Genomic DNA, 13,299 nt, shown 5'->3' with positions numbered 1-13,299 from the left:
AATTTCTTTACTGAAATAGAGGTGAAGCATTGATTGGAACAGGCTGCCCAGGAAGTGGTGGAGAGTCCTTCCCTGGAGGTGTTCAAAAAGCGTGCAGATGTGGCATGTTGGGAAATGGTTTAGTAGGCACGGTGGCTGGACTGGATGAGCTTAGTGGTCTTTTCCAACCTTAACGGTTCTACGATCCTATGATTTTAAAACTCTCTTCATCTCCATGCCTTGGTACAGGCCTGCCCCCCTCTGGCCCCCCTTTGCCTTGCACCCCAACCACCCCACTAGTGCTCCTCTAACCCCTGGCGGCTCCCCACAAAGCACCCACCACAGCTGCCGTCCTTCTGGAGCTCCCACCACTAAGAGCTCCCTGCCCCTCCAAATCCCTACCCATTGCTCCCTGGTGGGCTCAATGCTCCCCTGTCCCATGTGCCTCCTCTTTGGCGCCTCCAACTTCCAGTAGCACCACTGCCTGTGACACTCCCCAAAGGGTGCTCCCTCCTTATGCCTTCCTGACACCCCAGGGACCCTCCAATGCCCTCCGCTTGCCCCACAGCATTACACAATGCTCAGAACCCCACCCATTCACCCTGACTGCATCTGATGAGGCAGGAGTTTCCCAAGTTCTTCCTCCAGGCCTCTGTTTTGGAGGCAACCCTGATGGCCACCTCCAGAAGAAGGTGGCCACAGTGGGGGTTCTGCAGCCTCACACACCCTCCCAGTAGGCACTGTGAGCCAGAATGATCTCAGGGTTAGCGCCACCTCCACCATGCCTGCAGGCACTACAGCTTGGAGAGGGGGTCAAGCAAGGATAGAGGGACCCTGACTGGAACCAGCACCCACAGACCTCTGTGCCCTTCACACACCTCTGGCCATTCCCTCCACTCCCGCTCAGGATTGTGCCCTGGCACAGCTCATGCCAAAGCCTGGCAAGTGCCAGCAGCAGCTACTTACCTGCCAATGACCTGCCAAGGGAAGGTAACCAGGATGGCTGTGAAGCACAGCGAGCAGGAGGATGAGGTTCCTCCTCTCCTGCGCCTTTGCAGCAGTTGCTGGCCACTCATCTCTGAGAAAGCTGCTCCGTGCCCACCAGAACCACCAACAGCCACAGCCAAGACCCAGCTCCCCAGAACCACTTATAGCCACAGCATTCTTCGACCCCATGAAAGCTACCAGTAGCCATAGATAAGCAGATGAAGTGCTTAGAGATATGGACAGGTGGTGGACAGGTATGGTTTGGCTTGATGATCTCAAAGGTCTTTTCCAGCCTAGAGATTCTATGATTCTATGGCCTCCCTCAGTCTCTAAGAGCCAGCAATAGCCACGACTTCCTCCAAGCCCCCTAGAACCACCAATAGCCATGGCTGAGACTCATCCTTCCAGCTGGAAGGTCTAATACCTGAGCTGGCCTAGAAGAGCCCTTGGAGCAGCAGTGGAAGCGCTGAGGTCCCTAATTTGTGCTGCCCAGTCACTGAGAGGGGACAACAGCTGAGCACTCTCACTCAAGGGGAGACAATGCATGAGCCCTCTCACTGCCTGCCCTGGGCTGAGGAGCCAACACCCTGGCGATGTCACCGTCTTCCTAGCTTGTCCTGTGTGGAGAAGGCAGCTGGGAGGGAGTCCCCAACTCTGGGTTCTGCCAGCAGTCCCAGCCAGGGGATGCAGAGCTCACTTATTGGGGTTTGTTGCAGGAGACAGACCCCGAAATGTCCTGGGCTCAAAGGCCAGGCAGCTGGCTTTCTGGTGAAACCTCTTCCAGAACACTTTGGCAAGCTTGGAAAACTACAGCTTTGCTCTTTGCAAGACTCCCTGCAGCTCCAGGGATGGTGACTCAACCACCTCCCTGGGCAGCTGTTCCAGTGCTTGATAACCCTTTATGTGAAGAAATTTTTCCTACTGTCCAATCTAAACTTCCCCTGATGCAGCTTGAGGCCATTCCCTCTTGTTCTATCACCTCTCACTCAGGAGAAGAGACCAGCCCTGAGACTTCTCTGCAACCTCCTTTCAGGAAGTTGTAGAGAGATATGAGGTCTCCCCTCAGCCTCCTCTTCTCCAGGCTAAACAACCCCAGTTCCTTCAGCCGCTCCTCGTAAGACTTTTTGAACGGTTCCAGGGATGGAGACTCCACCACTTCCCTGGCCAGCCTGTTCCAACACCTTACCACTCTTTCAGTAAAAACATTTTTCCCAATACACAATCTAAACTTCACCTGGTACAACTTGAGGCCATTTCCTCTCATCCTATCGGTTGTTACTTGGGAGCAGCACCCACCTCACCACAACCTCCTTTCAGGAAGCTGCAAAGAGCAATGAGGTCTCCCCTTCAGCCTCTTCTTCTCCAGACTAAACAGCCCCGGTTTCCCCAGCTACTCCTCAAGCTCCAGACCCTTCCCCAGCTCTTGCCCTCCTCTGGACACTCAATGTCTTTCTTGTAGTGAGGGGCCCAAAACCCAGAGTTCGAGCTGTGGCCTCACCAGCACTGAGTACAGCGGGATGATCCCTTCCCTGCTTCTGCTGGCCACACCGTGGCTGATCCAAGCCAGGATGCTGTTGTCCTTCTTGGCCACAGTGCTGGCTCATAGAACGGTACGGCCTGGAAGGGACCTTAAAGATAAATCCAGTTCCAAGACCCTGCTATGGGCAGGGGCACAATGTAACTTTAATTGTTTCAGTCATGGAAGTTTTGCTCATTTCTCATGGAGCAGAAGGTGAGGCAGCGCTGCTTCTTCATGCAATTACTGGATTTAATCATCTATTTGCTTGTCTCTATATCAGACAAATAGATTGCTGGGATCTTCAACCGACACGTTCGGCCGTTGTCAGCCAGCACCTCCAGATCCTTCTTTGCCAGGCAGCTTTCCAGCCACTCTTCCCCAAGCCTGGAGCGCTGCGTGGGGCTGGTGTGACCCAAGTGCCACCACCACCAGGGCCGTTCAGGCAGCTGGGGCTCCGCTTCCCCCACAGTGATGCAGGGGAGAGCTGCGGCAGGGGAAGGAGAGGGACCCCTGCCACTTGGACCCCTGCTCTCCAGGAGCACAGGCACGCAGCAGGACCCCCGACACTTTGATCCCCACCCTCCGCGAGCACGGGAATGCACCGGGACCCCCGCCATTCCTCCTCTGGGAGCACAGGGACGCACCGGGACCCCTGCCACTTTGACCCGTGCCCCCCGGGAGCCCGGGCAGAGAGCAGACTCTCCCCCCTCTGCCCCCGGCGCCCCCTCCCCACCCCGCGGCTGCCCCGGAAGCGCCGCTCTCCCTCAGCCCCGCCCCCCGGGGGGCGTGTCCGGCGCCGCCGGGCGCTCCCACCAATGAGAAAAATCCTCTGCGTGACGTCATCGCGGCGCTGCGCGGCGGAGGCTGTTGCCAGGCAGACCGGCGCGCCTGGCCCAATGGGAGCGGGGCGCTGCGGCCGGGCCCGGGCGCAGGCGGCGGCGGCGGGCGCGGAGCGGCGGCGGCCCCGGCGCTCACCATGCCCTACAAGCTGAAGAAGGAGAAGGTGCGGCGGGGGGTGGTGACAGCGTTCTCCCCCTCACGCCCCAACCCACCCCCACCCCGCCCCGCGCCGGCCCGGTTACTGGCCGCCGCTTCTCCCTCCCCGCTCGTTGCGGCCTCGGTGTCGGCGCGGCCGCCGGGAGCGCGCGGGGCTGCGGCCGGCAGGGGGCGGGGGCGCGCGGGTGGCGCAGGACGGCGGGGGCGGCGGCCGGGAGCGGGTCTCCGGCTGCAGCCGCTGACACCGGTTCCCCTCCAGCTCCTTGCACCGGCGCCGGTGCCCCTCCTCAATCTCTAGCCGCCGGTACCGGTGCCCCTCCCCAGCTCCTTGCGCCGGTGCCCCCCCTTCCAGCTCCTTGCACCGGTGCCCCCTCCCAGCTGCAGCCGCCGGCACTGGTATCAGTGTCCCCCTGCACGGACCCAGTAAGGGGAGCGGGGGTCCCCTTCCCCCCCTCCCCGTCATCTGCAATGCCCCCCGTGCAGGAGGTACGACTGCCCCCAAGTCCTGGTGTGGGGGTCGGGTAGGGCACACTGGATTCTCCCGGGTGCCAGTGCCCCTGGGAAAGGGCTTGAGTGGGTGCAGGTCCTGACACCCAGGGGTGCCCAACTGGGATCACTGGGAACGGGATGTGCCCCCCCCCATTGGGATCAGTGGAATGGAATGGGCACCCCTGCTGCCAGTGTCCGCTGCCAAGGAGAGTTATTCCAGGTGCCCAGAGAAGGGCTGACCACGGTGGTGGAGGTGGGCTGGGTCCCTGCTAGCGCACGGTTCAACTCTTCAAAGAGATACTAGAATTCTCTGTAAGGTGAAATGTTCCCTGAATGCTTTTTTTCATCATTTCAGGAGTCTCCGAAGTCCACAAAAAGTACCACAAAGCCTGGGAGCAGCAGTAGCGGGAAGGATGGTGGGGCAGAGAATTCGGAAGAGGTAAGGCTTTCACCTTGGATATAGCAATGTGAACGTGCAGTTGGTCTTTGAAGAGGAATAACGTCTTCCATTCTGGCTATTGCACGCTGCTCTGCAGGATAATGTGTGTACCCAGGATCTTAAAGAATTGAAGAAGACAGTAGTGAAAACTGGAGTTAAGATGAAGTTCGTTCTCCTTGAAAGTTGTCCCAGAGGGAATGTTGACTATGGAAGAGACAGGATGAGTCTCACACCCTGCAGCCGTGCAAAAAGCAATTTGGCACAGGGGAGCTGTGGCTGCCCCATCCCTGGAGGCGTTCAAGGCCAGGTTGGGTGAGGCTTTGAGCAACCTGATCCAGTGGAAGGTGTCCTCACCCACAGCAGAGGGCTTGGAACTGGATGGGCTTTAAGGTCCCGTCCAGCCCAAACCATTCCATGACTCCATAAAAGCTGAGGGTGGTGTACAGAGCCTGATAGAGCTGCCTGCAGGGGAGGATGATCTACGGTTATAGGGAAGGAGGAAGCCTGGCAGATGGGAGCAGCCTCCTTGCTCCTGTTGGAGCAAAGCACAATAAACTCAGTTGTCACCTTGTGTCAGAGTGGGAGAGTAGTGAGAAACAGTGGAAAAGGAATGTCTTCTGAGGTGTTTTCTGGGGGAGTGAGATTAGGATGTAATGGACAGGGCTCCTGAAGGAATAGAGGTAAACTGCCAGGGATTCAATGGTTCTCTGGGACAACAGCCTTGTGGCTGAACCAACATCCCTCATAAGCAGGCACAGTCTGCGTTCTCAGCTGTGCAGAGGCTCTTTCACTCTCAATTTTGGTATTGCCAAGCTGGATGTGTTTGAATGGCCTCCACAGAATGAGCTAATGTGATAAACTGTGCTTAGAATTAGCAAAAATTTGGGTAAGCCTGAACTTTTCTGGTAAACTTGAGTTTGTCTGGCACTCGCTGTGGCTGTGGATTTTGAGACTTTGCTCAGAAGAGCATTTTACATGTGTCCAATAAAGCATGTGTATGTGTTTAATACTGCAATTTGGCAAACAAGGTGTGCCACTTCTGTGTCTAGTAGCCTGTGCGTTTGTCTTGTCTGGAACACATTGCTTTTGTAATTTGGAGGAGTGGGGATTGGAGACATTCAAGGCTAATGAAGGTTAGGAAGAAATCTCTGGTTCGATGGGATGGTCATAGTCAAAATAGGGTTATTCCAGAGCCTCTTTCACAGCACAGATTTGCCTCAGAGAATATCCCTACTACTAGTTGCTTGGTTTCAGGGTCCAAGCTGTACTCAGGATTTGCATTGAGTGTTCGCCTTGGAGCAGGTAACAATTTTGTTGATCCTCTTTTATATCCCATCCTGGTCTTGGCCTCTGCTTGTTTTATTTTGTGTATCCAACTGAAAACAGCTTGCTGGGAGGGCTGTCTCCTCTGAGGAAGTGCGAAAGCTCCTGCCTGGGCATCATGGGGTCAGGCTTACCGTTTATTAACTGGGCACTCTGCCTGCGGAGTTCACAGCTCTGGGAAGAGGAAGGAGAGCCTGGGTCTTGCAATGTGACAGTGACAGGTATCTGTCAAAGCAGAGCATTCCAATGTCCCTGTCCTGAATCTATGGTGGGCTGGGATGCTGCTCTCCTGGTCACAAGTGGAGCTTTAAGAAAGGAAGAATGATGAAGGCTGCAGTCTTCCTTCTGTGACCTGAAATGGCATGAAATATCTGTTTGTGCCTGCGTGCAGAAGAAACTTAGAAGCGATGCATCTAACCTTCCTTCCCACAAACCATACCCAGCCACTTCCTCATACTCCGAAGAAAATCCAGCCCTTCCTTAAGATGGAAGGCTTGGGATTCCTTTGATCATAAGAACAGAGAGCAGAGCAGAAAGGAGACACCTCTCTGGTGTGCGTTGCTACAGGTCCCTTCTCCCTTTCCCTGGTGAGTTTGCAGGGAAGTTGGTTCTCTCCTGGCACTATCCTGTCTCCGACTTTTCTGCCGCAGAATGGAAGAGAGCTCTTTGCTTGCTAAGAAGAAATGTATACGAGTTTGAATGCGATTTTCCTGCTCTTCAGGAAGCACAGAAAGGTATTTTGACTTTCACATTGGGGGACCGCAGGGAATTAGGTAACGTGCTGTAAGTGAGACTCCAACTCAAGGAGAGGTGGTTTGACTCATGAAACACCAGGAATGGTATTGCCTGGTGGGGTTGATGGGCTCAGATTAGCCTGGATGCCTCTGCTGCCATTGAGAGAATTTTGTCCCCTGTAAATTCCTCCACGGAGTTATGGTTGGTTGGTTGCCTTTTCTAGGGTGAAAGTTCTGTTCACCAAAGAGGATTTTCCTTTGTTTCTAAATATCTCAGTAGGTGTCTAATGGGCTCACAGCACAAGAGTGACATTTGGGCAGCTCTCTTCCCCTGTGTGCTTTTTTCTCTCACACTGAACTCTGAGGAGCAGGGGAGGACTCAGCCCTAATTTGTCCTGGGACCAGAAAGTTGTGACTTGTTTTTCAGGCAAGCTGTCTGGCTGGTGGAATGAGTAAAGTTGGTTGAAGATCAGCTCTGGTCTGACAGATCTGAGCTAGTGTGACGAACGAGGACCTCCTATGGGGATCTCCGTGGAGGGGAATGAGTCCAGAAACCCTTAAGCATAGTGCTTTGTTCTCTGCCGCAAAGGAGCTTTTAGTGGAGCTGATCTGGAAGGGCGGATATGTTCAAAAGCAGACTCATTCCCACAAGGGAGGGGAAGCGTTTGAGTTCCTTAGGAAGGACAGGAATAGTGCCGCACTCTTCGATACCCACCGCAGAGGGAAGCTCTCTGAGGTGAAGAGCCAGCAGAGCTTTGCCAGGACCTGGCTTTGGTGGGTGCAGTTTGCTCAGAGAGAGGAGTGATGGAGGAAAACGCAAGAGGAAAGGGTGTGAATTAAAAGGTTTGTTTAGTTCATTCCCTCTCAAATATGATGAAGGTATGAATGGAGAGAATTTCTGCATAGCTATTTAAGGAGCAAAAAAGAAGTAATGTCAGGGACCAAGGCAGCAATGAATGAGAGGATGAGAAAGAGTTACTCCTCCTGGCCAGAAAGTCTGGGAGAGGCAGCTGGGTGGGGAAGAGAGTTAATGACCTGGAAGTGGGAGCAGGGATTAGCAGCAGCAGCAGTAAAGAGGAAAGAGGAGTTGCTCTGCAGCCTCAAGGGCAGCTTGGAGCCTGGCTGATGAGATTTGCCGCTCTGGGAGAGGGTTCTCCCTTTCAGTGAGCTGCTGTATTACGTGTTTTGCAGATATCTCCATGGGGCTTGTTACTGCAGTACCTGGAGTTCATTATTCAGAGACAGGCGTTACAGCGTGGTGATGTTAGTTCTGAGGCAGAGAGCCTGATTTTAATAGGGAAGCTGTGTAACATCAGACAAAGAGAGCAGGTACTGACTTGAGGGACGGGAAGGGAAGAGTCATCTGAGGAGGAGGAGCTGAGAGCAGATCTGGGCTGAGAAGCTTAGCAAGCGGGGGATGCTCAAGGGACCAGTGAGGCAGAAGGGCTTTCCGAGTGGCGATGCATCCAGCTGCGGTAGGAGTGCCTGCAGAGGTGAGGTCATGCATGGATAGGAGAGCGGAGGAGAAGCTGATACGGCTCAGGGTGGCTGGGGAAAGCGAGTCTCTGTCCCTGGGAATCCCGGGGTGAAGAGAAATGGCACAGAGCAAGGCCAGGGCCTGGGGCTCATTGACTTGTGCAGGCAAGTTCTTAGGAAGGAGGAGAGGTGATGGGAACCGGTGGGGGGGGAACCGCTACTAAGCCAGGGAACCTGTGCTTGGGGGAGTTCGAACGCGGTTGCAATTGGGTCTGGCCCACCCTGTTCCCACCACAGCGGGAAAGGTGGGGCTGCCGCACCGCGCCTGGGCGAGCAGCTTTGTGCTGTTCTCCGATTGCTTCAGCACATGCAGTGTAACAGCCGCTGGCAAACAGTGTCTCCCAAGCAGCCAGCTTTGACGTGGTGCTGCGATCCCTGCCTGTCAGAAGGGGCTGAGCCTGATCGGGTAGATGTGAGCCTGCAGCCATGTAGCGATCAGCTGCTGTTGATGCCAGGGAAATGCTCTGGGAAGGTTGGTACCTGGGCATTAAGAGAAAATCTTTCAGTTTTAGCAGTCTGCTGCGTTTTGGGGATAGAAACTTCAGAGAAGAAACTTAAAACAAGCCTCTTCTGATTCATATGGCCAAGGTAGGAGGTGTTGAAGGCAGAAGGATGGCAGGCCTGCCACAGGAAGCACCTCCTGAAAGCAAGTATTCAGCTTCATGCCAGGGAGTCCCTGTAGAACCAATCCATCATAAAACCCTCTGAGCACTGCAGTGTAAGAGTATCTGACCTCCCTCATCACCAAATTTTGTCTGGCAAACTGGGTTGTGTGATTTTTGCATGTGTGTGTCTGTTTCGTAGATAATTAGCAGCTAAACCTGAGGCTGTATTCTGTCTCTCTCCATGCCAGCTGTTGAAGACCATAGGAGCTGGTGGCAAGGGCTTTTCCAGACCTCTGATAGGCCTGTTAGCATGTGGTACACATGCCTTGCTCAAGGTTTTTCTGAGTGGTGGGGAGTGCACTGGCATGTGCTGTCAGCTGGGAGGACCCCTGTGTCCTGCTTCCATCAGTGCTACCTATGTGGCTGCTGATGCATGTTTTCTTTCTCTCTGTGCCATTGTTTCTTTCTCTCTGTACCATCTTTTCTCGACGGTGGCTCAGCACTTAGTTCTTGCCCTTTTTCCTTGTGGAAGGAGGGTGATGCAGCCTTCCTGAAAGCATCTGAACAACATCTGAGTGGCTCATGCTGCCCCGATACCCAAATATTCAGGGTGAAGAATGAACTTTGCACTCTTGGAAAGCTGCAGGAAAGGATTCAGCCTGACTTAACTGAGGAGAGACCCCTGTTCAGCATAATTTGTCTCCAATTTGTAGTCTGGGCCTGCGTTGTCTGGCAGACATGGCTGTTTTCATCACAAGCTCCTCTTGCTCCTTCCTCTCATTGTGGGACAGTGCTGCTCCATGAAAGGAATCAGACTAAATCTAAACTGAAGAGAGTTCAAATCTTGTTGTCTCCCCCAACCTTGGCTTGGAGCTGTACTTGAAACAGAACTGCTGAAGATTTCCTTCCAGCAGAGCCAGATCAGAGCCAAAACATTTCTGATTCCTGATTCAAAGCAATGGCTTGACAAAACAATTGGTATTTCATCTTGGGTGCTGTTTTTCACAGGGAATCTTTGCACTTACTCTACAGGCCCTCATCGGTAGAGCAGCTGTAGGCAGCTGTTCCTATTCCTATCTTTTCTGCCTCCTTGCACTACTGATGGCTTTTCTCAAGGTTCTGCTGGTTGATGCTTGATGGAGGTGTGTGTTTGTACCACTGTGCTCTCTCCGGCAGCTAGAGGTTTTTGCTGGAAAGAGAGGGTGACATCCAAAGATCTCACCTACCTCTGCTCCCCATTCATTGTGCTATCTGTGTTGTGTCCTAAAAGGTTCACCCTGCAGCTCCTCAGCTTCATGAGTCAATGGGAAGGAGGTGGCAGAGCTGAGGAAAGGAGCATTGCTGGACTCATACAGCAGCACCAGAGCAGGCTGAGTGCTGTCCCCAACTGAGCCCTACACGATAGGTTGCCTGGTTGGATGTTGCCCCCTTTCACTCACATGAGACCTCACCTGGAGCCCTGCATTCAGTTCTGGAGTCCTCAGCACAGGAAGGACATGGATCTGCTAGAGCCAGTCCAGAGGAGGCCACAAAGATGATCACAGGGCTGGAGCACCTCCCATGTGAGGACAGGCTGAAACAGTTGGGGTTGTTCAGCATAGAGAAGAGAAGGCTTTGGAGACACCTTAGAGCAGCCTTCCAGTACTTAAATGGGGCTGCGGGAAAGCTGAGGAGGGCTCCTGATCAAGGACTGCAGGGATAGAACAAAGGGAGTGGTTTTAAGCTGAAAGAGGGAAGATTTAATGCAATGTTAGGAAGAAATGTTTTCCTGTGAGGGTGGTGAGGCACTGGCACAGGTTGCCCTGAGAACTCATGGATGCACCAGTTCAAGGCCAGGTTGGATGAGGCTTTGAGTGACTTGATGCAGTGGAAGATGTCCCTGCCCATGGCAGGGGGGTTGGCTAAGGCCCCTTCCAACCCAACCCATTCTGTGATTCTATGATAAGAAGTTTTCCATGATTTTGGTCAGTGTGGTGTTCTGGGGTCATTATTGAGCCATTGTGGCGCAAGTGGAACTTGAACAAGGAGAGCTTTAGCAAGGTCAGAAAAGAACTGAGCTGAGCAAACATTGGCTTGAGTTTCTGGTCTCCTGCTAAAAATAAGAAAGTATCTCTTTGAGTGCTCCTTGACAAGCTTGAAGCAGAGAGGATGTCTGCTGCAGGGAAGTGCAGGCAAAGAGTTTGTGTGGCTAAAAGGGGGGATGTGGGAAAAGCGAATTGACAGGACACATCAGGACAGCAGTGAAGCCAAGATACAGTACTGAAGGAGCAGCCAGGATGGGTTGGGAAAGCCCAGAGTGTGAGACCTAAGGTTTGGGTATGGCCTATCTGGTTTGTAGACCAGTAGCTCCTGGTCTATGGATACAGCAGTGATTTTGGTGCTCTTTGTTACTGCCTTTCCAGGGCCATCATGTCTGCAGTGTGCTACACCCTGCTTAGCTTTTTCCCAGGTGGTTCCCTGCATGAGGATTAGGAAGCAAACTGTTAGTTTTCAGCATTTGTTTGCTGCATTGTGCTGTAATCAGAGGCAGCAGCACACTAAGGTTACTGTTTGGACCATGGAAAGTTCTTATTTCTGTTCTTTTTTTTTTTCGTATCAACGAGCTCCTGTAACTTGTTGCAAGATGTGGCTTTGCTGGGTAGAACTGATGTTCGCTTTGCAGGAACACTGGAAATGCAACCAGCGGCTCCAGAGCCCTGCAGGAGTGGGAAAGATGCACTGAACCGCAGGTGCAACAGTGAAAAACATGCCTGATGTCTTCGCCCCAAGATGCTGATGGTATCTGATTGCTTGTAAGGCTTGTAGATAAAAGGTTATGAGTTGTTTTATTCTCTTTTCCCTCCTCAGGCCCAGCAACCTCAGCAGCAACCGCAGCAGCCGCCACAGCAGCAGCAACAGCAGCAACAGCAGACAACTTCAAATAAGCGGCCCAGTAACAGCGCTCCCCCCCCAACCCAGCTGAATAAGATTAAGTACTCGGGGGGACCCCAGATCGTGAAGAAGGAGCGCAGGCACAGCTCCTCTCGCTTCAATCTGAGCAAAAACCGAGAACTGCAAAAGCTCCCAGCCCTTAAAGGTAAAGAAGCTGTGGGGTGAGCTGCATGACAAGCTGTACGTTCTCCAGGCAGAGGCTGGTGGTGTAAGGGCTCTTCACAGAGCACCTCTGGCAGTGTCCTGCTGATCTCCTGCCAGCAGTGCAGCAGGAATGGCGCTGGGATGTGCTTGGCTTGGTGGCCGGTTAAGAATTGATGGACAGCCTAAAAGCAAAGGAGGATACACAATGAGAACTTCAGTACTTCCCTTCCCTTTTATTGATTTAAACCCCTATGCTTTTATGTTCTTAAAGTTGGCTCAGATTCTTCAGCAGGTTGTGCAGAAAGGTGAAATGCAGAGACCTTGGTGCAAGGCTGTGCTTGGTTCCTACAGCTACCTGTTCTGGGAGAGGACCAGGCCACCACCGCCTCCTTGTGTTTCCACTGCAAATTATGGCAGCGCTATTGAACTCGTCCACATTAGGGCAATTACCCAGCATTAGCTGTTAGTCTGCATAATGGTGCAATTAAATATGACTGAAGTGCAGACAAGGAGAAAGCATTTTCAGCAGTCACTCAGCCAGCCCCGTTGATGATGTTGCTCACAGAAACAGGCAGTCCTTTCAGGAGAGGCAACTTGCAGCTCAGCAGCCGTTCTGCAAGCAAGAGGGGAGTTTGCCTGATTTGCCTTAGCAGTGGCATAGTTTCCAGTGGCAACGTATCAAAGAGAGAGTGCTGTTAATACAGGGCTTGTGCCACTGTGTGCACTTTCTTGGGCTGCTCCCTGGGAGGAAGGTTTGCTTTGGTGTGCTCTGCTCAGCTCCCTTTGACCGTGGGGTGCAGGGTCTGGCTGTCATTGGGCTGTGGTGGGAGCTCAGTAAGTCATTTCCTTGTACTGGAAAGGGATCAATGCTTATCTGATCAGAAACCACTATCCTGTTTGAAATTGCCTGATGGGATAGTTGTTCCAGAGGACTTGCAATCCCTCTGCTTCCTGTATCCTTATCCTCCCCTTTTCCTTCCATCAGCTCAAGGGGGACTGTGATGGGGACGGGGAATGTAGGAAAGGGAACAAACCACAGTGGTCCCTGGGCAAACCAGGAAGATGTTCTGCCTATTTCCAAGGACAGATGTTCCTGCTTTTTCTGACAGATGCTCCTCCACATGAACGAGAAGAGCTTTTCATCCAGAAGCTGCGGCAGTGCTGCGTGCTTTTTGACTTCATCTCTGACCCCCTCAGTGACCTGAAGTTCAAGGAAGTGAAGCGAGCAGGTCTCAATGAGATGGTGGAATACATCACACACAACCGTGACGTTGTCACCGAGGCTATCTATCCTGAAGCTGTTATCATGGTAGGGCACGGGGCCAGAACGTGCTTGTGTGCCAAAGAAATGGGGATTGTTCAGAAGCATGGCAGGGAGGAGGGGGTCAGGATTTATGAGAGGAGTGTGACCCTGGTCCTATCCATTCCGTATTATATGCCCACCCCCAGAAGGAGAATAAGAGCAGGAGGGGGACAGTGCCTGGTGTAGGGAGAGGTGGAAGCTCTTATCTCAGACAAGTGGAGTCCATGTGCAGGCTGTAACCCTGCAGCCCCTGGAGAGGGATCTGTTTGTGGGCACAGCTATGGTAAATCGCTGTGTATTGCTCTGCAGTGAGG

At 53.1% G+C, this 13,299-nt stretch overlaps 1 protein-coding gene across 2 annotated transcripts in view; it reads left to right on the top strand.

The window, feature by feature from the left end:
• The first annotated feature begins 3,344 nt into the window (after window positions 1–3,344).
• Window positions 3,345–13,299, top strand: part of PPP2R5D (protein phosphatase 2 regulatory subunit B'delta) — a 29,947-nt gene continuing 19,992 nt past the window's right edge. The window contains exons 1-4 of one of the 2 annotated variants that reach the window (XM_069850309.1): window positions 3,345–3,488; window positions 4,326–4,409; window positions 11,455–11,683; window positions 12,792–12,991. In XM_069850309.1, coding sequence (XP_069706410.1) covers window positions 3,462–3,488; window positions 4,326–4,409; window positions 11,455–11,683; window positions 12,792–12,991 — 540 coding nt within the window. In that variant the 5' untranslated portion in view covers window positions 3,345–3,461. Of the gene's footprint in view, window positions 3,489–4,325; window positions 4,410–6,254; window positions 6,467–11,454; window positions 11,684–12,791; window positions 12,992–13,299 lie in introns of those variants that run through there. The other variant, XM_069850310.1, reaches the window with a different exon arrangement.

This window comes from Phaenicophaeus curvirostris, chromosome 2 (genome assembly GCF_032191515.1).
Source record: "Phaenicophaeus curvirostris isolate KB17595 chromosome 2, BPBGC_Pcur_1.0, whole genome shotgun sequence".
Lineage (NCBI taxonomy): Eukaryota > Metazoa > Chordata > Aves > Cuculiformes > Cuculidae > Phaenicophaeus > Phaenicophaeus curvirostris.
The sequence above is the reverse complement of the archived record's forward strand: the minus strand, read 5'-3'. Positions and strand labels throughout refer to the sequence as shown.